Source organism: Phoenix dactylifera, chromosome 5 (assembly GCF_051530095.1).
Source record: "Phoenix dactylifera cultivar Ajwa chromosome 5, Ajwa_hap1_PhDact_Kaust_v1.1, whole genome shotgun sequence".
NCBI lineage: Eukaryota > Viridiplantae > Streptophyta > Magnoliopsida > Arecales > Arecaceae > Phoenix > Phoenix dactylifera.
The window spans coordinates 35,492,887-35,519,906 of NC_143194.1; the positions used below are offsets into that span (position 1 = coordinate 35,492,887).

At 39.0% G+C, this 27,020-nt stretch overlaps 3 protein-coding genes across 13 annotated transcripts; 1 reads left to right on the forward strand and 2 right to left on the reverse strand.

Annotated features, from left to right (window-relative positions):
- Positions 1–512: 512 nt before the first annotated feature.
- LOC103713437 (NAC domain-containing protein 75-like) lies at positions 513–6,944 on the reverse strand. Of its 9 annotated transcripts, none has more exons than XM_039129314.2 (8): positions 6,804–6,944; positions 6,424–6,487; positions 5,601–5,835; positions 5,208–5,385; positions 4,176–4,744; positions 2,867–3,124; positions 2,418–2,510; positions 513–1,239 (listed from the first exon to the last, which is right to left on the reverse strand). In XM_039129314.2, exons 3-8 carry the CDS (start codon positions 5,721–5,723, stop codon positions 1,165–1,167), a joined length of 1,296 nt encoding a protein of 431 aa, XP_038985242.1. In that variant the 5' UTR covers positions 5,724–5,835; positions 6,424–6,487; positions 6,804–6,944; the 3' UTR covers positions 513–1,164. The 9 variants fall into 9 exon arrangements, with proteins under 9 accessions (XP_038985242.1, XP_088578731.1, XP_038985240.1 ...); XM_039129312.2 differs by having other exon boundaries at positions 843–1,239; positions 2,418–2,513; positions 6,804–6,942; XM_088722605.1 differs by lacking the exons at positions 6,424–6,487; positions 6,804–6,944 and adding an exon at positions 6,015–6,326.
- Positions 6,945–10,920: 3,976 nt separating this feature from the next.
- Positions 10,921–15,845, reverse strand: LOC103713460 (uncharacterized). Of its 2 annotated transcripts, none has more exons than XM_088722608.2 (4): positions 15,123–15,845; positions 12,245–12,400; positions 11,678–12,050; positions 10,921–11,120 (listed from the first exon to the last, which is right to left on the reverse strand). In XM_088722608.2, the coding sequence occupies exons 1-3, from the start codon at positions 15,678–15,680 to the stop codon at positions 11,679–11,681; spliced, it is 1,086 nt and encodes a 361-aa protein (XP_088578734.1). In that variant the 5' UTR covers positions 15,681–15,845; the 3' UTR covers positions 10,921–11,120; position 11,678. The 2 variants fall into 2 exon arrangements, with proteins under 2 accessions (XP_088578734.1, XP_088578733.1); XM_088722607.2 differs by having other exon boundaries at positions 10,921–11,112; positions 15,123–15,818.
- A 1,139-nt stretch (positions 15,846–16,984) lies between these two features.
- Positions 16,985–26,046, forward strand: LOC103713438 (mitochondrial-processing peptidase subunit alpha). 2 transcript variants are annotated; one of them, XM_088722606.2, is made up of 13 exons: positions 16,985–17,350; positions 17,544–17,789; positions 17,879–18,175; positions 18,255–18,422; positions 18,530–18,697; positions 18,780–18,860; positions 18,987–19,053; positions 19,250–19,347; positions 23,942–24,014; positions 24,103–24,173; positions 24,267–24,316; positions 25,578–25,690; positions 25,786–26,046. In XM_088722606.2, the coding sequence occupies exons 1-13, from the start codon at positions 17,312–17,314 to the stop codon at positions 25,836–25,838; spliced, it is 1,524 nt and encodes a 507-aa protein (XP_088578732.2). In that variant the 5' UTR covers positions 16,985–17,311; the 3' UTR covers positions 25,839–26,046. The 2 variants fall into 2 exon arrangements, with proteins under 2 accessions (XP_088578732.2, XP_026662901.4); XM_026807100.4 differs by having other exon boundaries at positions 17,069–17,350; positions 17,550–17,789.
- The last annotated feature ends 974 nt before the right edge of the window (positions 26,047–27,020 follow it).

Sequence of the window (27,020 nt, forward strand, 5' to 3'; positions counted from 1 at the left end):
ACGTTATGATTACCTTGTTAAGTAGTTTGTTGGGGAACATTTATGTAAGAGTTTTGAAAGAAATTTCAGATATTCATACGGCTTTCTTATAAATGCACTAAAATTCCATGAGCTGATTCTCTTGCCAGAATCATCTTGATCCAAAATTCTTTTCGACTAATAAGGAAGTAACTTTTTCTCAAATAAAATGGTGGGTGCCTGCTATCTTAGTTTTATGGTTAAAAGGGATAAATCACTTGGCTACATTATACACATAATATTAGAATTATTTTTTAGCAACATTGAAAATTCAAAAGATTATGCAATGCCTGGTGTACTCAAACAACATCCTAAGCTTGTTAAAGTTCTTAAAATGATAGAGCCAAGAGAGCTAAAATCTGTGACACACTAGTTTCTTAATTAGACTGTAACCAGCTGCTGTTTTGTTGTCTTTATACACTTAATATTTCCGAATTCTTAAAAGGAAAGAAAGGATTAGGCAAAAAACCAATTTAAATTGAAAAAGAGAAACATTTATTCTTCAAGCTTCAAAACCATTGAAAACTTCACTTCCATCAAAAACAACCACTACAATTGAAAGGTTCCCCCTCAAGGAAAGCCTTCTTGTTTTCCCTTCCTCTTCTCATTTTTTCTTTTAAACATATAGGAAAAATTACACATGAACAATAAAGTAAAAATTAATATGTAAATAATAGTTAAAATTACAATTAGTAATAATAATAACAACAATGAAAAGTGATGATGGGGATGATATGGTAATGATGGCAGTGTTGATTTTGATGCATGGTTCATTGGCTCTAGGCATTTTGGCCTTCGCTTCTACTGCCAACAACAGCAACAGCTTTCTTTTTCTTTTTCTATCCTTCTTCTTCTTCTTTTTTTTTTTTTTTTGCTTTTTTTCCTTTTCTTTTTCACCAACACCTTTTCACTTTGTTTCTATCCAACCTGGATTATCGTACAGTTAGTTTTTTTTTACTTGCTGAGCCGTCAGCTACTTACCCAAGTCCCTTTGCGAAGAAGAGAGAGGGAACCCCTTTTTTTTTTTTTTTTTTGCTGCCTCCCAACTTGTTTCACTCCTTGAAAAAAACAACACTGTAAGTCCAAGTACTGATGATGCTAATAATGATGTTCTGTTAGCTTTCTTGGTTTTCCTCTTCTTTGTTGTTACCCATGATGATCTGGGTTGTCAGGTGACCAGTATGAGTACTGCCATTCTTGGGAGTGTGGAATTGATGTTTCCTGCCATGGCATGCAAAGGATTCAAAAAACAAAAATGTCAGGTTTTTTATATGTAGATATTTGCATGAGGCCCAACCACTTTTGATCACCACCCTTGTATAAAAAGAAGAGATTATGTATCGGTAAAATAAAAAAAAAGACATGAGGCATGGACAAATTTAGTTAAGAATTTAAATACACATATTTTGCAAGAGGAAAAAGATTTACATTTTGCTTCTTATTTCAAAACAAATAACAAACAACATGGAGAAAAAACCACAGTAACATGGCACTGCTTGGTCTATTCTGGTGTTGGTAGATATATATAAACCATGCAATAAACAGAAAATGGGTGGCATTTTGGTTTTACATCATTAGACATGAAAAGCAGGAAAGAGCCTCTTTTTTCTTTTTCTTTTTCTCTTCTATAGCAGTTTTAACATGTTCTTTATTACTGCGAGTCCTAGTGTGAAAGGAAGACAGCCCGCAAGATAAAAAGCTTGTGTCTTCACTTTTGTTGGTTTGAAAGGAAAGAAAGGCAGGTTCGGTTTTTATATATCCAGGTCATGTAATAGAGGAGGATGTCGATCTCTCTCCTTCTCCCTCTCTCTGCCCGCGCGTATGCATGCGTGATGCGTGCATGCGAGCGTGCTTGCGAGAGTGCTTGCGTGCGTGTGTCTCTTCCCAACATCCCTTCCCCTTCTCACACGCCCATTCTTCCTCCAAGGTCCAGATTCTATTTTTGTTTGCATGCTCAAAAAGAGAGAGCCAGTAAAATAAGTATACGAAGTGATGCAAATGAAAGGGGGAGGAGACACATTGTTGTACTGTTTGACATCTGTTGTCCTCATACGAAACCAGATGGCCCCACCTTTGATTTTAAATTCACCAGCTGAAACCCAGTTCTGCGCATAGCTTGGGTTGCCCAAGAAGAAACAAACATTGCCCAATTAGAATAAAAATACTTTGATTTTCGTTTCTTTGTCTCATCCGGACCTACTTACGGTAATTAGCTTCGTTACAAATATGTTGTTTTTTTCCCCTGATAACTCGATAGTGTTCTCTTTTATAGCTGCAGGTAGTTTTAACAAACTAAACCGACCAAGAAAAAAGGAAATGGAAAGAGAAAGAGAAGCGTTTCTCATGTGAATTGGCAATATTAAACATCTAGATTCCGGGTTTTGAAGGTTCAGACTTACTCCTTTAATGCCGGCCGCAGTGCAACCCATTATCAATTCTTCCAGGCCAGAAGTAGATCTATGATCCAGCTTCTGCTGCTGCTGCTGGTGCTGCTGCTGTTCACAGTTGAATACCCAGTCAAAAATTTTACAAGGAAACATCTAATGAGAAACTATTAATTTCTAAATCACAGCAATCCAGCCAATCTATTGGTCGGTCCCACACTCGGACCATATGCCATGTCGGACATGGTTATGGTGTCGCCATATGAGAACACCAGTGTAAGCAAAAGAGGATATATATATAAATGGCTGGGATCCAGCAACATTAAGATGCTAAGCACTCCCACGTACGCTATAAAGGATAGACACGTAGGTGACAGTTTAATGCAAATGGTCCAACACACCAACTCAAAGCCACCCTTGCTTAGGCTATCAAGATGTAGTTATCCAATGAAATTAGGAGATACCTGAAACTTATCAGTTTGGAGCAGGAGCCCCGAGACATGGTAAGGGTCATCGAGCACAATCGAGGTTGGGTGTGGAGGAGGAGGCGAGATGATGGTGGAGATGGGGTTTGTAGGCCTGCTAATATGGAAGGCTGCAATCGGCGGCGCCTGCCGATGCTGATGTTCTTGAGCCACATGATGATGCTGCGGTAATGTGTGGAAGTGCTCATGTTCCTCATGCTCCTCTCGTGCCTTCGGTGCTGTCTCTCCCATGCCGACCTGCTCCAAACCCATAAAATTAACAGTTGGAGATCAATATATATATACTCTTTTCCCCCATTTTCTCCTTCCCTTCTCTTTCATGCGACCCTTTTCTCCCACCTCTTTTTGTTTTTTTGTTCAAGGGAAGGTGAATTGATTGAAGCTATATTAAACGGTGATAAAGTGTTTACAGAGTTTTTTTGATATAATATTTATAGTGTCCTTTGTTATGATGAACGTGGACATTGGTTCTTTGGGTTGCTTGCAATTGGAACAAAATGATGTGAAAGTTTAGCTAAGAGGGTCTGTTTTGTTCTTTTGCTTTATAAAGATAGGCCAGGCCCTATGCTATTTGTGTTTACAACTGGACTTGTCAAAGTGAAGCAATAGATGGTACGATATAAATGACGGAATTATATCATATAAATGTTCGTATACATGTGATATTTACGTTACGGTGTGTTATTAATGATGGAATTATGGACTTACATGCCACTGAAGATTTTATAGATCAGTTCGAGGAAGGAGGAAAGACCAAGTACTTTTTAAGTATTATTCAAGTAAAATTCCTTGTGTTTTACTTGGGGAAGCCCTTGTCATAACTAAAGTTCAGAAACTTAGAACATGCATTCTCGAGTCTTATAGTCTCCTAAGGCGAATCTGAAAAATTCATATTATGAAAAAAAAGAAGAAGTGTCCCTATAAAGGTAAATAAACTGCATGGAATTGAAAAGCTTCTTCAACTTTGCTTACCCTTTCTGATATGTACAAATAGATTGGGGATACTCATAACTTTGCCATCATTGTAAACCAACAGTATATTTATGCGAACACTGTCGATAGGTTGTTCATGGGTACATCACAAAAGGAACATCCAACCAACGTCTCGTACGTTTTGTAGTGTTGCAATCTAAGTTAGGTTGTTTCCGAACGAATAAGAACAATAGTTTAATTTGGAGTACGAATAGGTGCAGCAAATGCATTAATCGTTTTTGGCCCCTCGAGAGAACAAATGCATCACTTGTGGAAATAAATGGATCATTCAGTGCAAGACTTTATAGACACGTACCTCATCAAAGCTCTTCCTAAATGGAGCAAAGCTGAAATTATCTGGCTTGATGTTCTGCTGGATCTCCAAGGCACTGTATCCTGAGATACCAACCCCGGAAGTGAGCTCATCCCTCTGGCCGACCACCTCTTTTGAGGAGCAGCTCCCACTCGCACTGTCCCGCCTGTTGTCCATTATCCCCTCCCCAGCTGCTGCTGCTGCTGCTGCTGCACTACTCCGGTCTGACCAGTTACACTGCCTTGGCTGGGTCTGGTAGAATATCTTAGACACCACCAGCTCCCCTTCCTTCTCCTCCTCTAGCTCGCCCAAGTGGTACTGGTGCATGACCCAGTTGGTCTTCTCAGGTTTCCTGTGCTTCCCAAAGTTGGTGTATAGCACTAGTATTTTCTTGCAGCCCTTTTGCTTTCCATTGACCATTACTGGCCTAGTTTTGCCGGTCTTATGCCACCTTGTCTCGCCCTTCTGGAGGTCGCACTCTGTTTGGATCTTCCTTCTCTTTCTTGTGCCCGTGGTGTAGGCCTTTGATGGCCTGTGGAAGAAGTGTTTGCTCAGGCCATCTCTCGTCACACCTGAAACGGAGGCACACCAGATAAATATTGGATGGGAATTATTTGAAGTTAGGTGTGACGTCCAATGGGACCAGAAGCTCAGATTTTCCTGTCAGATGCAACAACCTTGAGAGGCAAAACCAAACCAAACCAACCTTCAGAGAGGTGAGGAACCTATTTAGAAACTTCTGCAGTATCTTTCCACCATCACGAAGAGAGAGAGAGAGAGAGAGAGAGAGAGATCCAGTTTCAAAAAACCAAGGAATAGTTTTTTTTATTTCTATTTTTTTATAAATAGCAATTCTTTTGCATGTACCCACATGGAGAGAGAGAGGGAGAGAGGGAGAGAGGGAGAAACACCAAGTGAGTGCTGAAGAAAGGAGGAAGAATGGAACTTATACCTCATAAAACTTTTTTCTATATACTCAAAGAACCCAAAGAAAAACTGCATAAAATAACAATTACTTTGAGAGAGCTATCTAACCTGGGAGTTTCTCAGGATGAGTGTAGCAGATGCCATCTTCTCCTTCTATTGTGGGTATAAACTCATCTATCAGAGGATGGGACCTTGATGCTTCTCCTTTAACCTTAGCCTCGAGGTGTTCTATCAATTCTTGGTCCGTTGGATCAAATTTTACTCCTGCTGGTAGCCCAAGCCAGTCCTGCAATTCTCAACCATAACACGGAAACTACTTCATTCTTGTAACTCTACTGCTTAATTAAAGACTTTCCGAGAATCCCTCCGATGACTAATAAACTAGACTTTACAAAATTAAAACTACAAGTATACGGAGTTCTTATTAGTTCCATTTAATAACAGTTACTTCTACCATAAAGAGAGGCACAAATGTTGTGATGGTCTTTTATGTTTGCGTACCGGCTTTCCATCGAGCTCGTGGCCACAGCTGGGACACTGCTTTGATCCACACATCCGATGCTCTTCGAGCTTGGCATCGATGAGATCGGAGCTGCTGACTGAACCTATGTGACTCCTGTTCATGGCTACTTCATGGGCAGCAGACGTATTCCTTCATTACTATACTGTAAACCTCTTAGAAGAAATCACGCCAACTATTCAAACCGAGTATACGAATCGAAATCGGAATTCCCCTCTGCAAACATTTATGAGCACCAAAAAGAATTAGCAAACAGTTCTTGCTCAATTGAACTAAATAAGCCAAAACATAAAGGAAAGGAAAGTAAATAATAAAACCGGGTGCATAAATAGTACAAAAACCACTGATTCAACTGATCACGAAGAAAGAAGCAGCAGAAGGCGAAAAGTATTTACCGAGAAATTACAATTAATAGCAATGAAGGTGGAAGAAAATTATTCTTGAATGAAACCTGGATCCAGGATAAGGAATTCAGCGAAAACCAGATAAGAGAAGAGACCTGGAGCTAAGGAGAAGGAAGGAGAAAGAAAGGGAGGGAGAAGAGGGAGAGGGAGAGATGCCAAGATAAGAAAGAAGCGAAGGGAGAAAAGGGGAGACTGCAAGTGTTCTATTGATCTATAAAACCTTCTTTAACTTGAAAAAAAAATACACCAGAATTCCTACTTTAACTGAAGCCCATGAGAAAAAGGAAAAGTTCCCTAAAAAACAGACTCTCACACATACAGCAACCCTCTAAACCTATGCCCAAAATCTGGCTGTGTAGGCTGAGAGAGAGAGAGAGAGAGAGAGAGAGAGAGAGCTTACTTTGGGTGTTTTTTAGGGGTTCGGCTACTAAAGCAAAAGCACGAAACGGCCTTCACAGCTGTTACTGCACATTCCAAAGAGCCCAAACTGAACACTATTAAACATAAAGCATTAACACTCACACATGGAATTTGCTCATAAAGAGAGCTAATTCAGGTTTGTCTCCCTAAAGAAAAAGACCCACTTCTTGGATTAAGCCAAAAAGAATATTTTGAACCACCAGTCCTTCAAAGAAGAAAGTATCCTTCCAAAAATAAAATAGAAGCTGGATCTCTATTTTTTTTTCTCGCATGAAATGATGGAATTTGAGATATTTTTCCTTTATCTAATAATGAAGCTGTAGAAGGGTTGGGGGGGTTGCGGGGTTGATAGAAACTCACATGGGCTTCGGGATGTGCTGAAATGATGATCCTTTTTGGCATGAGGGAGGAGGTTTGCAGGGGGAACGGGGGGGCGCAGAGGTGAATCCAAAGGTTGCTTCATACGCAAGGCAAATGGGCAGTACACTTGATGGACCCCAAATAAAATAAACTAAACTATATATATACCACATGAACAAGCAAACTTTAACGACACGCAGGACCATATGTTATTATATGCTATTCCGAACTTTAAATGTATAGGCGTACTTGTAGAATATTACCGGCAATATTTAATATAAATAATATTTTTTAAAAAATCTGAGCCTCTTTTCGCTTTTTCCTGTAGCATTTCATGTTTATGTCCAACCCCTTGCGGCATGCGGCCTCATGCAATGCATTGTTAAGAAAATTATACAGGTGTTATGGAATATTTGGACCCACAGCTCGATCGAATATCTTCTTGTTGAGGGAAGGGGGGGGGAGGGAAGAACGGAAGAAGGGCAGGCTAGTAGCAGTATTAGCTTGCGGTGGTTTCTGCCTGTGAGGTGTGTACGTGTATGGCCGCAAGGAAGGAGAGAAGCGACATGGTTAGGGTTGTCTAAAATTGGCTCTGGTTTCCTTCTCCTGCCGTAGTACTCCACTCGTTAACAACCTTCATATCTCTCTCCACGATTCCTTGAACTTGAGATTATATGTACTCTTGCATGCATCAGCGCATCTCTATTATTCTTGTCATCTTGGCATATACGAGCAAATATAGTCATTTGCTCTCTACTTTTATGTTGCAATTTATTATATAATATATGGTTTGAAAGCTTATTGCACTACCCAAAGGACCACACGAGGTGGTCGTACCTGCTATTCTCAATGGTTTTTTATTTTTTATTTTTTGGGTAAAATGGAGAAGTAAGGTACTTCAACATATTATGTTGGATTGTAGTCTCAATCTTGGGGACCACGTCTATGCCGAGTCACTTGGAGATCTTATCATTGAAAAGCTGTCTGATACATTTATACCCACATGTACTGGGTGTCCATGACTTAAGGAGGTTCTCCAGTTCGATACCTCCGCATGGAGGAGGACTATTCTTCGACTCTCATGACATGTATATGGGAGCAATTCCAACCTGATCCTTACAGGTAAAAATTAATTAATATTGGATAAAAGATAAATATTTATTCTATAAATATGAGATGAGTCCATATATAAATAGAGCTTTGGATTTAGACCTAAATCTAAGACGCATTCCACATATCCCCTTACAAATGATGGAATTTACAAATTTCTATGCATCTGTTGCATATGCCGCCCAAAATTGCTAACGACGCAATATTTCCCATTAGCACAAGGCATCTTACCTCACTTTGGATGTGATGGCAAAAGCAAGCAGACTCAAAGAGTCATGCCGATCTCAAATCCATTCATAACTTGATTATTAAGCATATGTATAAGTTTGTAGTCCAAGATTGATCTCTATAGTTTCTGAAGGAAAAGGAAGGAGAACCACCTCTATTATAATTAATTATATAGATTTTAGTTTTTGAGACACACCATTTAAGAATTAAGATGAAGTCGGACCATCCGGGTGGCATTCAGAAAGATACATATAACCGCTGAGTCAAGTCCAGATTCATCAGGTCCACCATAGTTTGACTTTTGGTGTCATGAGAATTACAAGAGAGAATAAGATTACGCCTCCTCTAGCTAGCTGTGTAGCTGTGCTATCGAACCAGCCATGAGACGGTTGGCTGTTCACGCACGAACGAATGCAGCTGTAATATGATCGTGAGGGCTATCGACGACTACGGGAGAGGAGGGGGTGAAGTAGTAGAGGTAGGAGGCAGTGTGAAAAAGGGTGAGCGGCGAAAGACTGCAAGATCTAGGACGAAACCCGGAAGCGGTGGTGGGCTCCATATCCATTCCGTGTTAGGACAGTTGGGTCGCAACTCTCAGGGTCGAGCGTTGCTCAAATGGAAAGGCAAGATAATCTGCGGGTCCCACGACCCACCGCCGCGCCGGAGCCCGGTCGCAATTGCCCAAACCGATGGTGTAGATTCTAGATCACATCCATCCAGAAACCCATCTTGCCACCGCCCCTCGCAGATGCATGACTTTTAAGGCTTGTTTGGTTCGTAGAAGAAGAAGGAAAAAAAGTGTAGTCAACGAGAAAGTAATAAGATACCTCTTATTTGATTGGAGTTTTTAAAGAAAAGAGATGAGAAAGTGGTATTCTCATGAGAATATAATTCCCACATTTAATGAAAAAAAATTTTCCATAAGAAATACATGAGGCGGAAATCACTTCATCTTTATTTTTTTCCAAAAAGATCCTTCAGCATTAAAAATGCATTAAAGACCTAATTTTTATCAAGGATTAATAGGAATTACACATAATTTTTCCAGAAAAGTGGATGGTCAACCAAACATAAGCACTCTGAAAATCTGTCACTTTTCCATATTTAATCAAACTTGTCAAAAGTACATTCCCAGACATTAGGAATCATATTCCTAGGCCCAGTTTCTTTTTAGGAATCATATTTCTAGGCCCAGTTGCCGATATAGGGCTTCGGCCCATAGGATTGTTAATTTCGTGTGTAGGTTTAAAGAGTTTTGCAGAGTGCAGGCAATAAATATCATCACCTTTTGTTTTTCTTGATTAGAATCGTACAACTTTTTAGCGATCATGTGACGATACTTATCGTTTTATGCAGACATAAGTCTTAGCACATGCCATCAACACGTGGAAAATCAAGAGTGTGTCAGCTCTCAATAACATTAAAAGCCCAAGCAACAGACCCCGTCCGCCCATGTTATTTGTCGTGAAATATTTGCCTAGAACTCCAAATATTGAGAATAAAGAGTAATGGTTATGACACCACTAATTTGCCGTTATATTGGAAATATAATGGAAAAAAGGTATAATTTGAGGAGCCGCATTTTTTTTTGCGGCCTCTCAATCGGCACCTCCGGAACCGAACCCACAAAATGCTAGTAGATGCAATGTATCCGAAATTCTCCTCTATAACTATTATATTACTCGCATGACGTTATAGTAGCCGAAAATGTGGTGAAACTTTGAGCCCATTCTTGTACCTAGTTCACCAGGCCCAGATGGGCTGATGAACGACTAGCTTGAACTTAACTACAAGATGGTTGATGTTTCATGAAAGATTAGCCTGTAATTGTGCAAGCACAGTAACATAGTTTTCTAAAGCAAAATAACAGCAATAACATTAAGAACTGACAACTGGTCGTTCATTTTAATGCTTAGAGAGGAAGAACGGGTGGAGAAGTTTTCTTGCTATCCCTAAATACAGCGAAAATCTGAATGCAGCCCTAATCCTATTACTTCTGAGGCATCCTAGGCAATGTGGAGCATCAGATTTACTTGAAACTATGTCAAAATAATAAGTTTGATGGCTTCAGAACACGCAATATTGGAAAATCATTGCGAAATATAATACTGCATACCAAACAGCTTGCTGCAGTGAGCATAACTACAAGTCTGGCATTCAAGGAATAATTTAGCTAGAAGTAAAATAAATAAATTTAAGAATCATTAATCCCTGATGCTCTTACTGATTGAGAAAGTTAGTGGCGAGATCCTCGAAGGATGTGATACTACCAACCGGGAGACTCCCGAACCACCTATTAGTTATATTTCAATATTTTTTTTACTTGATAAACATATAAATATATTAAGTAGAAAACCCAAGAAAAAGAGTAGGAGTAGATCAGCAGAAGCTCAAATGCAACAGCTTGTTCGACTAAAGCCAGAGGTGCCAGATGTTGCAGATATCTCATTTAAGTAGCAGGCCAAGAAAAGTAGTTGGCTACAACGAGAAGGGATTTAAGTACCCTTTAAATTTGGGAAGAAGGCTTAGATGATCTATTAGATGTTGAAGAAATCTTGATATTTATAGTTACTTTGACAGCCTGTTAAAGAATAGCAGCTTGTCATTTACATTTATCAAATTTCTTACACATTCATCTATATATGAAATGAGTAAAGGTTTTTTTTTCCAGAAAAAACAGCCACATCTTAGGTGCTCTTCCAACAAAATTAAATTGCATTAATATAGCATTCTAATGAGAAACAAATCGAAGAAAAATGAAAAGACGAAAGGAAAAATATGCAAGCATAATTTATGGGGCTACTTAATATTGAGCAGAGTACATACTGTTACACCAGTGCTGATTTGCCATGTTTATGGCAAGGAATGATAAACATATTAGGTTTGTATAAAAAACATTTACCTAAATATCTTAGAGACATGTAGAAAAATCAAGTGCCTCCAATGCATATGCGGCTGTTGCTGTAAGTTCCTGCATAACTTTGTTACAGATAAAAAGATAACCATTAGAAACCACCAGACTACAGAAGAGACATCACCATTGCAAATTAAATCAAACATAAGAACAAGGCTGGCAAAAAGGGGACACAGCTGGACAAGAATATCCTATAAATGATCTAACACCAAGAGAAAACCCTTAATAGAAAGGTGCTTAACATGAGTTATTTCTATTAATATAAGCGATGCATTCAGGGTCAGTGGCACCGGGGAATGAAGAGCAACAAAACAAGCATCTTCACTATTTCACATAAAAATAAAAAAAAATCATGCAACTCTTCAGCTAAGGTTTTGGTCAATGAGAGCCTACAAGATGGATTTTAAAGTTATCAGATTTTAAACCTATGTTTCTAGATTTCAGGGGATTCAGATAGTAATTTGAAACATGGATTCCTCACTCTCTCCTGTGTGAGCTTATTGCAATAATTCCATCTGTCTCTTGCCTTGAGGAGAAAGAAAAACTCCTTCAAATATATTAAAATCTCCCTGAAGCATACTAAAATCAGAAAACACACCCTTTTTACTCAGAGTACTCATACCTTATGAATCTGATTTCTCTGGAATCCGCTCTGACTTCCCATGCACATTATTTATTTTTGGCATACTTGTTTCTCTCCAAATTGCTTGAACTTCATCAGTTCGAAACCTCTGGGTAAATGTTGATTCCTCTAAAGGGGTGGTCACACCATGTGCAAATGCAAGGAGACCAGTATATGCTATCATTGCCCCATTATCGACACAGTACCTATCATCAGTTGCAAAAAGCCTACCACCCCTTTCCGAGCACATTGTCCTCATCATCTCTTGCAATCGTTCATTACATCCGACACCACCAACAATGAGAACATCCTTCTTATCACAGTGTGCCATTGCTCGTTCTGTGATTTCAACAAGCATAGCAAACACTGTTTCCTGGAACGTGACACAGAAAAATAGAATATAAATCACCTATTCCAATTAACCAAATCAGTCAAAAAAACAAAAAAAGCTGCAATTGTTTAAGGTTTGAGTTATTTAAATATGTTTCATCTAAAATCCGTAACCATGAATCATGATCAAGAATTTTCACCCTTATTAGCAATAAAATGAGTGTATAATAAATATACCTGCAAGGAGTAACAAAGATCTGCAGGTGTGCATTCATTGTTTTTAAGCTTCTCGACAGCAGTAGCTTCTATATAGCTCAATATCCCACTAAATGAAACATCCATACCTTTGACAACATAAGGAAGATCTATAAATTTTTCTCCTTTCTTTGCAAGCTGAATCAACGAAACACCACTTCAGATGATTATCAATTACTATATGATACATTAAAGGAAGATTGATATGTCTCCAGTGAAGAACTTAAGCAAATGATCTCATGGAAAAACATAAGGTGATAGGTGGCCTTCAAAATCACGAAAAAAAAAGTGGAACTGTAAAAACTGACCTGTATATATCGCAGTATCATCTGAGCAAAGAAATTGGCAAAAACTTATTTATGAAAAAAAGGAGCAACATTAACAATCTTTTTAAAATTATGCCAGCACAACTAAATCATAGTGCTGCTTTGCTTCCTATATCATTCCCTCCTTTCTCCATAGTAACTACAGAACTTCTCAAAAGAAGGGACCTAGATCAATAGCATACTTCCTGTTTGGGTGTGCTTATGGTTGGTCAGTCTTAAGGGAAAGAATGTAAGAGTCTAGGATTTTCTGAAGGTAGGGAAGATGACCAGAAGAAAATCCTCAAGACAATTTCAGAGTATCACTTGTTTATGAGAAAAGTATAACTGGACTGGATTTCATTTTCAGATATTGACAACCAAGAGGTACATAATTCCATTACATGCAGACTCAAAGAGAACATCAGAGTGTCAAAAAGCATATAATTATTCTTAATTTGCCTAGATTGATAGTACTCATTTTGGAAATTATATTGAGCATGCTGCCTAGGTGATATAGCTATTTAATTAGTAGACAGATGTAGCCATTTAATCAATAGAAAGATAGCTTTAAAGGACCATAGATAGTATGACCAACCAAAGATAAGTTTTATCAATTTGATTGACAAGATCATTTTTGTTTGTTACGCAAGGGTTTTGAATTTTTCACCTCTGAGGTAAGGTATTTTGTTACCAAGTGGTGCAATATGTACCATAACCACCAAACATGATGCTGTTAATTTAGACATGTAGATTTGCTGGTGTAAATGGTACACAGTCATACCCTGTAGTCCCTATCAATAAATAACCATGTCATCTATCAATCTGCAACAGCTTGTCTAGTTTAATATAAGATCCAAAGAACAGATGCAATTTGATGGTAGAAATATGAAGTACAAAATTATTCAAGTCCTTATGTCATCATATAAGAATATAAGACAGATTTTTTTATGTATTTCATATTAATCTGACTTTTTTTTTTCCACCAACAAGTAGTCTAAGAAGTTCATCCATGGATTAATTTCCATGAGGCCCTTTAAATTGCATGCACAGTTGATGATGAGCTGATAACCATGAATAAACACATGGGTTTAAAGATGCTCTTGGAAGGAGAGATAAATAAAGGGGTTTCAGCTGCAGTTCCACAATTTTATCCCACTAACCATTGGAATACCAACCAGACAATGAATAAAGCTATTCGCTGGTTAGCTGGTTAGAGGGTGAATACCAATGATTCAAGTTATTCAATGTTGGTCAGCTATTCAGCATCCAAATGCAATCTTAGATGGTGGGTACTCATGGTTAAATCTACTTAGGGGTGGTTAGCAAATCAGCATCCAAACACAGCCCAAAAGAATACTAGAGTGTCAACAGACATCTAATTATTCTTAGTTTCCATAAATTGATAGATTCATTTTACAAATTATATTGCAAACGCTACCTAGGTGATGTAGCTATCTAATTAATAGAAAGAAAGCTCCAAAGGACTATAGATTGTATGACCAACTAAATAACAGTTTGAGCAATTTTATTAACAACATCATTTTTATTCATTAAGCAAAATTTTTGAAATTTTGACCTCCAAGGTGACATATTTTGTTTCCAAGTAGTGCGATAAGTACTATAAACAACAAATGTTATGCTATTGTTTTAGACCATATAGATTTACTGGTGTAAACAGAACACAGTCATACCCTGCAATTCCTGTCGATCAATTACAATGTGATCCATCCATACATAACAGCTTTTCAAGTTTAATCTAAAATCGAAAGAGTTGATGCAAATTTGATGGTAGAAATATAGATTACAAAATAACTCAGTCTTTATTTCATCGTATAAGACAGATTTCTATGTATTTCATATTAACCTAATTTTTTTCTACGAACAAATTGCCTAAGAGGTTCATCCATAGATTAGTTGCAACAGGGCCCTTTAATTTACAATATACCATTGATGATGAGCTGATAACCAGGAATAAACATTTGAGTTTAAAGATGATCACTTGGAAGCAACGATAAATGAAGAGGTTTCGGCTGCAACTACATAGTTTGATGAAGGCACACTTCAGGTGACAAAAAATTCAGATTGCCCTTTTTTTTATTCTTTTTGAATCACTAACAGTCTAATACTGATTAAACAAGACTAAAGTTAAACTAAAGCTCTAATTTAATTTAAAAAATATCATGATATATTTGATGCTACATTGTCATCTGTATCATCATACTGTCGGAAACAAATCCTAACCATGACATTTTCATCTTTATCGTCATATGTCGAAATCAAATCTTGTCATTAAAATAAAACTCTCATCAATAGAATGGGCTCTTCATGGGAAGTAGTCGAATCAAAACAGCGTTACAGACCAAACTTAAATTTCGAGGGAATATTGGTGGATCCAATAAAATCTGAGCTGAGGGGATTCGTTATGGATGAGGATCGTGAGAGAGATTTAGGTTTCTCAGAATTGGATTAACGACGGTGACTGAATGGAGATCGAATAAGGCATCGAATCCAAGAAAATTCTGGAAAAGTGAGAAAAGGAAAGGAAATCAGCAAACCTGCTCGATGTTATACCCAGGGCTGGGATCGTTGGAGAGGGTGAGGACCCGGGCGAAGCGATCGAGGCAGTTTCCGACGGCGATGTCGATTGTCTCCCCAAAGATGCGGTACCTGCCCTCGCTGTAGGCGATGACCTGGGTGTTCCCCCCGCTGACGTAAAGGACGACGGGGTCGTCCGCGCCGGTGACGACGCGGCCCATCTCGATGTGGGCGACGCAGTGGTTGACGGCGACGATGGGCTTGCGCCATAGCTGGGAGAGGACGCGGACGGCGAGGGCGCAGACCTGGAGGGGGGCGCCCATGCCGGGGCCCCTGGTGTAGCAGAGGCAGTCGACGTCGGCGGGGGAGAGGCCGGCGGCGTCCAGGGCGGAGCGGAGGAGGGGGAGGAGGTGGCGGAGGTCGTGGTGAGCGGTCTCGCGGGGGAGGAAGCCCTGGCCCGGGGGGGTGATGTAGGTGTGGCGCGGGTTAGAGAGGATAGTGCCATCCAGGGTTACGATGCCCACCCCGATCTTGTTCGCCGACCCCTCAAATCCGACCGCGATTGGCCTCTCCTTCATCTTTCCTCTCTCTCTCTCTCTCGCTCTCTGCAGCCTTCGGTCTTGCTCTATGAATCCAAGAATATGGGAGAGCAGAGATGGGGGCGGGAAATGGAGAGTTAGGGATCGGGAAGGCAACGGGTCCAGACTCCAGAGACTAGATACTAGAGTGGGAAGTCGCCCACCAGCCACCAGATAGTCGGAACTATGTCGGTAAACGCAATGCCGTCTTGAGTTAAAAATATCTATAACATATCACCGTATAAATTATCCAATAGTTAATTACAGGCTAACTAAAATGTATTGTTACATACTATACTAGCTTTCTGTCATGATTCGGTTGGGATATTCTTAGACTCAAGTTGAAATTGCTTTCTAGCCTGCCAATCAGATTTAGGCTTACTTGATCACATTCAAGTCGAGCCTAATTTGATTTTATTTCAAGCTTAGTCCGATATTTATTGGGAATGACAGAACAAAAGTTCGCTCTTGTTAGCTGGCTCAGTATAATGTGATCTAAAGATAGACCATAAAAGTTTTAGATCCAAGCTCTATTCTACCATAAAAATATCATACCCTCTAATTTTTATAGAGATTATCGATAAATTCAAATTTTTCCTCCATGGTCTCTCTTGTCACCTCCACCCTCAAGACTCCAAACAATGTTCCATCTTTTGCCATCATACATGCATCTCAATCTGTCCCCTCCCTCTCCATGGCCTATGGTTTTCTTTTTTCATGTGGATTTACATAATTGGATTTGGATCCAATACCTGATATTTAGATTTAAAATGGCTTTGCAATTTCATATCTACTAATATCTAGAGCCTATTCAATTAATGGATACTAAGTATTCGAATTGAATAGACAGGGTCCTCCTAATCTTCTATTGGTGTATTTGACCCAATCCTATTATATGGATTAGTATTTCTACATATATGGTGAGTACGGAAAAAAAAAAAAGCTAAAGATGTCCTACCTTGCCTTAATTGAGAGATATTTTATCCAAAATTGTCTTAGCATCAACTATTCCATGTGTAGTATCAATTCTCAAGTGCCATATTGCACCGATGAATTGCGCGATGAACAAATAGTTTTTGTTAAGGTCTTAGATTGCATTAACCACAATTCTGCTTTCATCTTAGTTTTGCAAGATTTTTTTTTTTCAAAAATTGTATGTAAGTTTTTTCGGTTTGAAATTCGGACGGAAATGTGAAACGTTTTATTTAAATGAGAGGTATTTTTGCCTTAAAAGGTATTTTTCAGACCATTTGTCGGTTTCTGATCGGGCGTTCGAGATAATCTCATGGAGACGGGGATCATGCATACGAACAACACACGTGGAGCATCGTAACTCGTCCGCATCAGCTCTCAGTACAAGCCGGCGTCAACTCTTGCTTCTAGAAGATGCCAGCGGGGTGCGTGGCCTCCGGCGCTCGGAAAATAGAGCAGCAAGGGCCGAGAAGAGCCTTCTACCTCGCGAGAATCGAGAGTATGAAGTGAAGCAGTCGGCCTCGCTCCTCTCCTGGGGGCTGGAGCTCCTCGTGTCCCCGTACTCTCTCTTTCTCTCTTCTCTGGCTCCGGCTTCTCTTTAGGGAAGAAGGACCGGAATTCCGTCTCCGCTTCCGACCTAGGGTTTCCGCGATCCCATCATGTACCGTGCCGCAGGTTCCCATCTCAAAGCTCTCAAGGTCGGATCCGTAAACCCCTATCCCTAGTATCTTCTTCGTTTTTCATTTCTTGATCCACTCGATCTGTAGCTTCCAAATATATCTTGTCACCGCAACTGGCCATGACAAAATCACCACTCAGATTGTAGTTTTAGGGGCACGATTTAACGAAACCAGTGCTTATGATCTGATTTCCATGCATTTGCTATCTCAGCACCAGGCAGGTGATGCCAGGATCTTTGCTGCTGCCGCTAGATTTGCCAGTACTAGCGTTGCGAGAAGGTCTTCTGGTGGTTTCTTTAGCTGGCTAACAGGTGGACAGTCCGGTCAACTTCCTCCTCTTGATACTCCGCTACCAGGTGTTACACTTCCTCCTCCCCTGCCTGATTACGTAGAGCCAGGCAAGACAAAGATCACGACTCTTCCGAATGGCATTAGAATTGCCTCCGAAACATCACCAGTATGTTATTCGTCATCTGTTTACGGAATTATCAGTTAAACTGTCTTCTACTTGTTGTCTCTCTCAACTTATTTGGATCCGTCGGCCAGAGCCCAGCTGCTTCGATAGGGCTATATGTTGACTGTGGTTCTATATATGAGACGTTTGCTTCGCTTGGAGCCACACACGTCTTGGAGCGGATGGCCTTCAAAACCACAACAAACAGGAGCCATCTGCGGATCGTTCGTGAAATAGAAGCTATCGGAGGAAGTGTCACGGCATCAGCTTCCCGCGAACAGATGGGCTATACTTATGATGCTCTGAAAACTTACATGCCCGAAATGGTTGAGGTGCTTATTGATTGTGTCAGAAATCCTGTTTTCCTTGAGTGGGAAGTTAATGAAGAGGTAGTCTATCTTGCAATATCCTTTCTTTTAGCCTAATTGTTATTGCAATATATGATTTATAGTTTATTATTTATTTCAGCTGAAGAAAATAAAGGCAGAGCTCGGAGGAGCTTCTAATAATCCACAGGGTTTGCTTTTGGAGGCTATTCATTCTGCTGGCTATTCTGGCGCATTGGCAAATCCATTGATTGCTCCGGAATCTGCAATAAACAGATTGAATGGCACCATTCTTGAGGAATTTGTTGGTGTAAGATCAAGTATTGGTCTTGTAATAGTGTATTACTCTTTTTTTTTTGTGTGTGTCTGTGTGTGGGTTGATAGGCTGTTTTGACTCATGGTTGCAAGAATTTTCAGGAGAACTACACTGCTTGTCGAATGGTACTTGTGGCAACAGGTGTGGAACATGAGAAATTGGTATCAGTTGCTGAGCCACTTTTGTCTGACCTTCCCAAAGTGTCGCATCCTGAAGAGCCAAAATCTGTGTATGTTGGAGGAGACTATAGATGCCAGGCAGATCCATCGGTGTGTATTAAGAGTGCGGAATTTGTTCTGTCCAGTATTATCTTGTTACTTTCCATCTTTCTGAAATTCATTTTGACAACAGAAGACACATGTTGCCCTTGCATTCGAGGTTCCTGGTGGATGGCATAAAGAAAACGAAACCATGACACTCACAGTACTTCAGGTTCAAGGAAAAACTTATCTGACAAGCAGCTCATTAGTTTTTAGGATCAGGCATCATTTGATTCTGTTGGTTATTTGCTCATGGTCTTTCAAACAATATCATCCGAAGTGATGCCATATCTTCCAGATGCTTATGGGAGGCGGTGGTTCATTCTCTGCTGGAGGACCGGGGAAAGGAATGCATTCTTGTCTTTGTAAGGACTAAATATTCTGGATATGGTGCTTTGCAAATAAACTACGGTTTCTACTGTTTAGCTACCAAAATTTGAATCCTGTGAATATTTGTGTTTGTATGTATCATGTTGAAGTGCTCTATAAGGTGTAAGACTTGATTTTCCGTTACTTATTTGATCTGTCTATCATATATCTAACCCTTACACTGGTTTACAGATCTACGAGTCTTAAATGAGTTCCCACAGATTCAGTTGTTTTCTTCTTTCAGCAATATCTACAATCATACTGGCCTTTTTGGAATTTATGCAACCACTGTAAGACTATATTACATGGATGATTATAGATTTTTTTTTTAAATTCTTTGGATTTCTTGTTTTATTTTGAATTTTATTGCCAAATAATTCTTGTGTTCAAAAGCATTGATGCTATGTAACAATTTGCTTCTATCAGCAATAACTTTAGTTAAACATGTGGGATTTGTTGAATGTTTCATTTATGTAATGATTATGCTGTTTATCATGCTTAACATAATGCAATAAATCTGGCAATGCAACGGATATTGCTCACTCTTCCATTTAATGCCTTGATATATTTTATTTGATTTATATGTTATTTATGGATTATACTATAGGGATAAACATAAATGTAAAGACAGTAATCATCCCATGATTTTATGTATCCCGCTGTAATATGTATCGATACCTTCATCATGGCATTATCTTTTGTTTCTTATGCCAATTGAAACTCACTTTGTGCATCGAATCTTGTTTTTCTTTTATTGTTAGAACCTTGTCTGCAGTATGGGCCAAGTATCTTTTTTTCTTTTCTTTTATAACTTAAAAGTGGGGATTGCTGAAATGTTTGTGCTGTATTATACCCTTTTTCTAATGTGAACGTCTTATGTTTCAGCACTTTTTTGCTCCTTGCTTCTAAAGATCGAGAGTCTTAAATGCTGATAGAGTGTACAAATTAGCATTGGATAGGAAGTCTCTTAAAAAGTTGCAAGTGCCCAAACATGAAGTTAATGTAATTGTGGCATAGATTACAAAAATGCAAGAGTCCGCTCTCGTGCTAGCAGATGAAAAGGATGCCACATTGTATCTCTAAATATTTAGCAAGGTTTGCAGACTCACATGTAGAGGCCCAGGAAAGCACCAGCATGCAGCTGTGTCTAGTTCCTGCTCTGTAGCTATCCACTCCAGAACAAAGTTGTTTTGTCACAGCACAGTACACGTGTCATCATGGCACAGCGTTACATTGGCACAACGTGTGCCAGCCACTAATTTTAAGCTTTTGAGAAAAATGTTTTGAGTGAATGACATACAAAGGAGTGCATATGGACCTGCACAGTGATTCGTGAAGTTGTTATAGCATTCCTGTAAACAGAGTCTACAAGCAAAGCCGGAAAGATCATGATTTAGGCATGTAAGAAAAATATTTCAAGATCTACACTAATTTTCCTTGTTCATGGTTGACAAGCATACAACTCAATGCAGTTACACTTGATTCATGCCTGGCGGCCGTAGGTAAAGGGTTTGTAGATTATTTAGAAACCTTTTATGGGATATCTCGACTGTAATTTCTAATGATACTGTTTTTAGGATTTGTAAATTAATATGAAAGTTGTTTGTGGTTGGATTTTCAAAAGGTTGGAATGATTTATTCAAGCATGATTTTCACATGTCACCATGTGTGCTGCCTGAGGTGGGTGTATAAGAAACTAGAAGCTAAAAAGAGTTTCTAAAGAGTGAAAAAATTAAAGAACCAAAACCATCAATTCTACGCCTATCTCCATTGCATCACTTGTATGAAGGTCCTTCTGAGAATACAAGGTTAAATATGAGGATCACAAACCTTAAGGTACATGCAAAACATGTACTGGGATGAGTATTGCTAAGAAAGAGACATATTTTAAGTATCAAAATTCTTTATATGTAACTAGCAGGGAGCATGGAGGTATCAAATGTCCTTCAATGAGCAGATCCAACATCTATGATGCAAGAAACATGGGTATATTAGTGACAGTGAAAGAATGTTGAAGGGCACCAGAGGAGTTATGTCGACATCAAGTTGCTTAGCTAGGTGGGTGATGGTGGGCATGGAAATCGGGAAATAACTTTGGGAGGTAACTTAGATTCAGCATTAGAGGAGGGTGGAGGGTCTAGGAATGTGCTTGCTTCGTTGAATGCTTCTATTAAACATGTCGTTGTGAGACAAAATCAACAATGTCAAGAGCTAAAAGAAGGGCAAGAAGTAGCATTAACCATAATTTTAATGTAAGAAGTTGAAGTATAAGTAGGCACAGCCAGAGAACATAAGTGAGTCTAGCAGGTTGATAATGGCTGCCATGAGATCAGGCTGAAGATATTTAGGGGAGCCTCTTTCCAGATATGCAAAGTTTGCTAGAGCTACTCATTTTAATCAAGTTAGAACAGTTATATTGCCTAGTTTTATTCCATTTTTTGACCTAATTACCAAAGAATTTGGTGGCACTGCAGTAGCAGCAATAGAAGTATTTGTGGCATTTTTTAGCGGCATTCTGTTGGCTTATTTGTTGGTGATCTCCAACTAATGTAGACCATGTTATAACAGGTGAAATCTAATGGTTCTTTGGCTGGCTTCTCATTGGAGGGTTATTTCAAATATCTTATTACGCATGAGTTACATCTGGAAACTAGTGATGAAGCTCACAAATGAAAAAAAAAACTAATAATGAATATCTACCATCCTTGTTAAACAGTATTTTTCAGATTTTCACTACTAATGTACTACTATTAATTTTCACATTAATGCACCAAAAAAAAATTGCTTTTCACATATTCTGAGGTATTGTTGTTCATTCTATCCAAGGGGGGTTTGAAAAACTATTGGTTGAAATCTACCCTCCTTTTTGCTGTGCTGTTCAGATTTTGCCACTTATCAGATAGTGCTATCGTGTGAAAGCTTCTAATATGGCAGCTTATGTGCTACATCCAGTATATATGATGCCCTTTTGTCATTTCCTCGCAGTTGAAACTTGAAGGCTAGACACATATGGTCATTGATTAATAAACCCAGTGAAAAACAACCTTTGTGATTCTCTATACAACCATAGAGTCTAGTAGCTGGACAGTGATTTTGGTTGATCTCCATTGGCAGATCTCAATTGTAGCAATTTTAGAATCTTTAGATAGGTTCGTCTAAACAACAAAACTTCCAATATTCGTTGTATTTGTGCATATCGTCCCATATCATGCATGTTGTACTGTTACCAAACTGATACTCGGTATGGGGGGCATAGAGTGTTGGTATGTTGAATTGACTTGTACCAATATTATACCAACATAGTATTGGCACGAGTACCGAAACCGGTATTGCACACCATGAAATCTTTAGATAGATATAAATGATAGTTGAGGCATGGATACAAAGGTGAAATAATTGGTTTCTTACAATTGATGATATTAGGAAATATTTAGATTACATAATGATATTGTAGTGATGGGAGGCTAATGATTGATGATGCAATCAGGGAACTGAATGAGAGATTTGAATTGTAGATCAAGTGGTTAATGCAAAAATTAATATCAATATCTAGATGTATTATGCTGGATATTATTCATATATGCCTTTTTCCAAAAAATGCATAGCACAAATAGCTTGCACATCTAAGAAGACCTATGCACTTGCTGGGCCGGGCCATGTTCGCTATGAGCTAAGAAATGATCAAGGCAAGGCCTGTTGGTTTGAACTTGGCCCAGCCTCATCTTGACCCTATTTTTTACAGCTCAGGCTTGACTCAGCTATGAATTGTTGGGCCCAAGCCCATTCTTGGCCTGATCTATGACAGCCTTAACCTTTGTAGACTCTTAAGAGGGAAATGGGGCATAGTCTAGGGGAATCTCTGTTATTGGAAACGTGGGACATGTCAGCCATTGATGGGAGAGGGTGACGGAGGAAGGATGGTGTGAACAAGGGTAGACTAAGAGAGGAAGAGATATGGGTGAGTGGTTGGAGGTTGATGAGAGAGGGAGGAAGTGGAATGGGGTGGACAGACAGACTTGCTCAAGATCATGGGGCTGCATGGTGGTTTGGTATCTAGTGTTGTGTGAGAGGATGCCGGCATTCCGAGAAAGGAGGGAGCAGGTGTAGGTGATGGGGGATCGGAAACAACTAGATCTAGGACTCAGAGATTGGGGAAATAAGATAAGACATATAATATTGGTTCTTTATATTATAATATAGATGTGTTTTTTAAAATATTCTTTATGACTGGCCAAGCTGGGTCAAGGTACTTCTGTGTTAGCTTGGGCTCAGCCCAGTCTTCATTGGGCCTAGAAATTTAGGCCTGGTCCAGCTCATTGGGCCAGAATTAATGTCGATATTTGCTCAAAATCAGGATGGTTTTGCTAAGGAGTACTTATGAGTTAGCAAACATGTCCAGAAATTGAGCTGATATAGATTAGCACATTATGCAAGGTTTGTCACATCTATCATTGTAGTTGGGTTCTGTCAAATTTGTCAAATTAGCCTTAACCCTGATTCACATAAAGAACATTGTTAGTCTTGTTTCATCTACCAATTTTATTACAACTCATGATAAATGAATAAAAAAAAGTAGTATTATAAATACCCTTGGTATGCTTCAACTATGCAATTCTATTGATATTAGGAGGCAAATCTTTTATCCTCCAAATATCTTTGAGTTTCTGTGGAAACAACTGCTCGCCGAATGGCATTCTGTTTGGATTGTCATTTGTTTTCATGGACTCATGCTTCTGGGTGCAAAAGTCTTATTACAAACTGTAATCTAGTCCTTTTTTCGGTATGCATGCATGCGTTCTTCATATAACCAAATCTTGTTGTCTTGTATCCTAGCCACTGGATATATATAATAGCATGATTGAGGATTTCATGTCTCTTAATTAGGGTCCAGATTTTGTTTCTAAAGCTGTTGATTTGGCAGTCAGAGAGCTTCTTGCAGTTGCAACTCCTGGACAAGGTTTGCTGTTTCTCTGTTTCTTGTCAGACTATTCTTCAATTGGATTCAGATTTTGTAAGTTCTTTGTTTCTTTCTCTTTTTTTCACAGTTGATCAGGTACAACTAGATCGTGCTAAAGATTCAACCAAGTCTGCAGTTCTAATGAATCTGGAATCACGAGTATGTTTATTTTAGTAATTTTTAAACTTGCAAAGGTATTTCAATTTTTGTCGTCTGGTCAGTTTTTAAGTGCTTATTGCTTTTCTTTTGCAGGTACTAACATCCAAAGATATAGGACAGCAAATTTTGACATATGGAGAAAGGTACACCATGGCTTCTCTTTGTGCAGTATCTTTAGCATGTTAATCTGATACATGGTCTAGTTTTTCTTTTCTCTTCTTTTTTTTTTTTTTTTTTTTTGGGAAAATGGGTTAGGGAGACCTAACCCCATTAGTGAAGTACACATCTGATGGTTGTTTCTTGTCACTGTTCATTAACCTACTGCAGATTCTAAGGATACAATTACAAAAGTTTGTAGAAAAGAATATTAATAAAGGAGAAAGTTGAGAATCATAGGAGGACAGAGTAAAATAATTGGCTAAAGTGCTTTTTAAAGATATGAGATAACAGATTCTGTTATCAAAAAATGGTGATAAGCTTTTCTCTGAAAGTCTCCAGATTGCTTCATCTTTCAAAAGTTAGTTCATAGTATGCTAAGCTAACAAACCCTGAAGCCCTACAAGATATCTTGGCCTAAACCTAATACCTGTCCAAGTATTATAATGTAAAAGCAATATGGCAGGTATTTGGTGCAACAAAACCAACACTAATCAAAATACTCTCTCATGTTCAGTAGAACTGCTCTATGCATAAATCCTCCGCTAATGTATTTATGATAAAGTTAGCAAAATTGATTATTTAATATGAAAAATATTAGAGTAATGCTGATGTTGTTTTCGAATTTAAATTTTGTATTTTATTTTCTTGCTACACTGTGGGAGAAACTATATAGAAGGCGCAAAAGAATAGTTCTTCATTTATTTAGATCAAGATTTATTATGATCTTGAAGGACCCATGCCCATATTACCTGTGGAATATGAGTATATGACCTAAGAAAAAGTTGAAAATTGGAAACCAGCTGACCAAGTTTGAGCATATCAATCCTGTCAATGTATCCAATCTTTGTTTGGTGGGAATCGAGCAGGGTTTTGTCTTTAACCCTCTTTTTATCCCATACTTGGAGGTGAAGCAGCTGTATAGCTGTCTACACATATCTATGCTACAATTGATCATTTGCAACTTAAATTCAAGTTGAAACTTGAATCATAACTGTTGCTTCTGACATGTTGAGCACTATTCCAAACTGTGTAAGAATGATTTATGCATCTTGGTGCTTTACAACAACTTTGGCAAATGGAAGCCTATTAGTAATTGAAATTCATAGTTCTGGAATTTAAAATGGTGCGTACAAAAGGCCAGTTAGATTGTGAGAATTTACAATCGGTAGCTCCTGACTGGTTCTTACTTTTGGCTCTACTAGTTTGTGAATTGAATGCACTCGGTTTATCAAATCATTGTTGCAGGAAACCTACCGAGCATTTTCTGAAATCCATTGATGAAGTTACGCTAAAAGATATAAGTTGCCTTGCTGAAAAGATTCTCTCTTCCCCACTTACAATGGCATCTTGGGGGGATGGTGAGTCTGATGTTGGATTTCAAAGTAGTAATGCCTTCAAAATCTTTATTTGCCTATTTGGTTGTAATTAACACTTGGAACATCTCTTTGCACAGTTGTCCGGGTCCCCAGCTATGACTCCGTCAGCCGAAAGTTTCATACAAAATGAGTTTCTTCATGCCTGATGGTTCAAAATATCTTTTCTGGCAAACCTCGTTATTCATATGTGCTGCTTCCCAGTCATGGATATAGCTGCAGAAAATAAGAAATCAACGTGTTTGAAAGAAAAATCGTTTTGGTTCAGTAATCTGGTGACCCATCACAGCTGGAAGACGTATTTTCTTTATTTTACATTGGAAGTTCAATTTGGTTCGCTATTCGGTGTGCATCTTCTATGCCTTGGCTTTGTGAACTCTTTTCCCCCGTTTCGAGGCTCCGTTAGACATGGAAAGGACTATAGGTCTTTCGTTCACTCAAATCCATCAGCCCAGTTACAGAGCCTCGTTGCAGACTGAATGTGAATTGATGCGGCACAAAGCCACCTGTTTGGATGTAAGATTAGCTCATTGCCTGAAACTGAAATTTTTTTAGCCTAAGGTAGGATTGGTTGTGGTAATATTTCCCTCTATAAGCTCACAAACTAAAATAAAAGTTCTTTTGGAAGGATTAAGATGACAATTTCTTGGGTCCATGTACTGTAATTAAATCATATCAATTTGCCTCGTGAAAGTTCAGAGGTTTTTGTGCAATTAAACATTGCCAGCATGGTTAACATATGCACAGATCAAATGGAATTTAATTAAAGCAGCGCAGATGAGTTGGCATACATTAGGTGTGAGGGCCTGGTCCACTTACTGGCCTGTCCTTGAATTGGGCCTATGGCTGCTCCTAAGAGGCCAGCCCAGCCCTTCATGTGCCCCGCGCGTGATGAATCGGGAAAGGACTCCGGCTGGGAGTCTTCTTCCTTTCCGATCGCGATTGCGATCTAAATAACTAAGTTCCAAGCCTAATTAAACACCAAAAGCTCGGATCTTTGTCTGTTTAAGATTCTCCATCCTTCCCCTTTGAGATCCATGAAAGAATAGGGGTTGTTTGCTCTTGATCTCAAGCTTTCTTCTTGAGAATTTTCCTCTGTTTTCCTTCGGAAAAGGTCGTCGGAGAGCCTTGCCAGACCTAGGTACGAGCTCTCCATCTTCTCTTCTTCGTTCTTTTGTGTTTTAGGCTCTTGTTCTCTTGGATTTGAGCCGGTAATCGCCAGGTTGCCCTTAGGTAGGGCAGTCGGGTCATTGCGGCTGCCACAAGTTATCGACAAGGGAAAAAGAAAGAAGAGGGAGACAGAAAGAAGGATTCT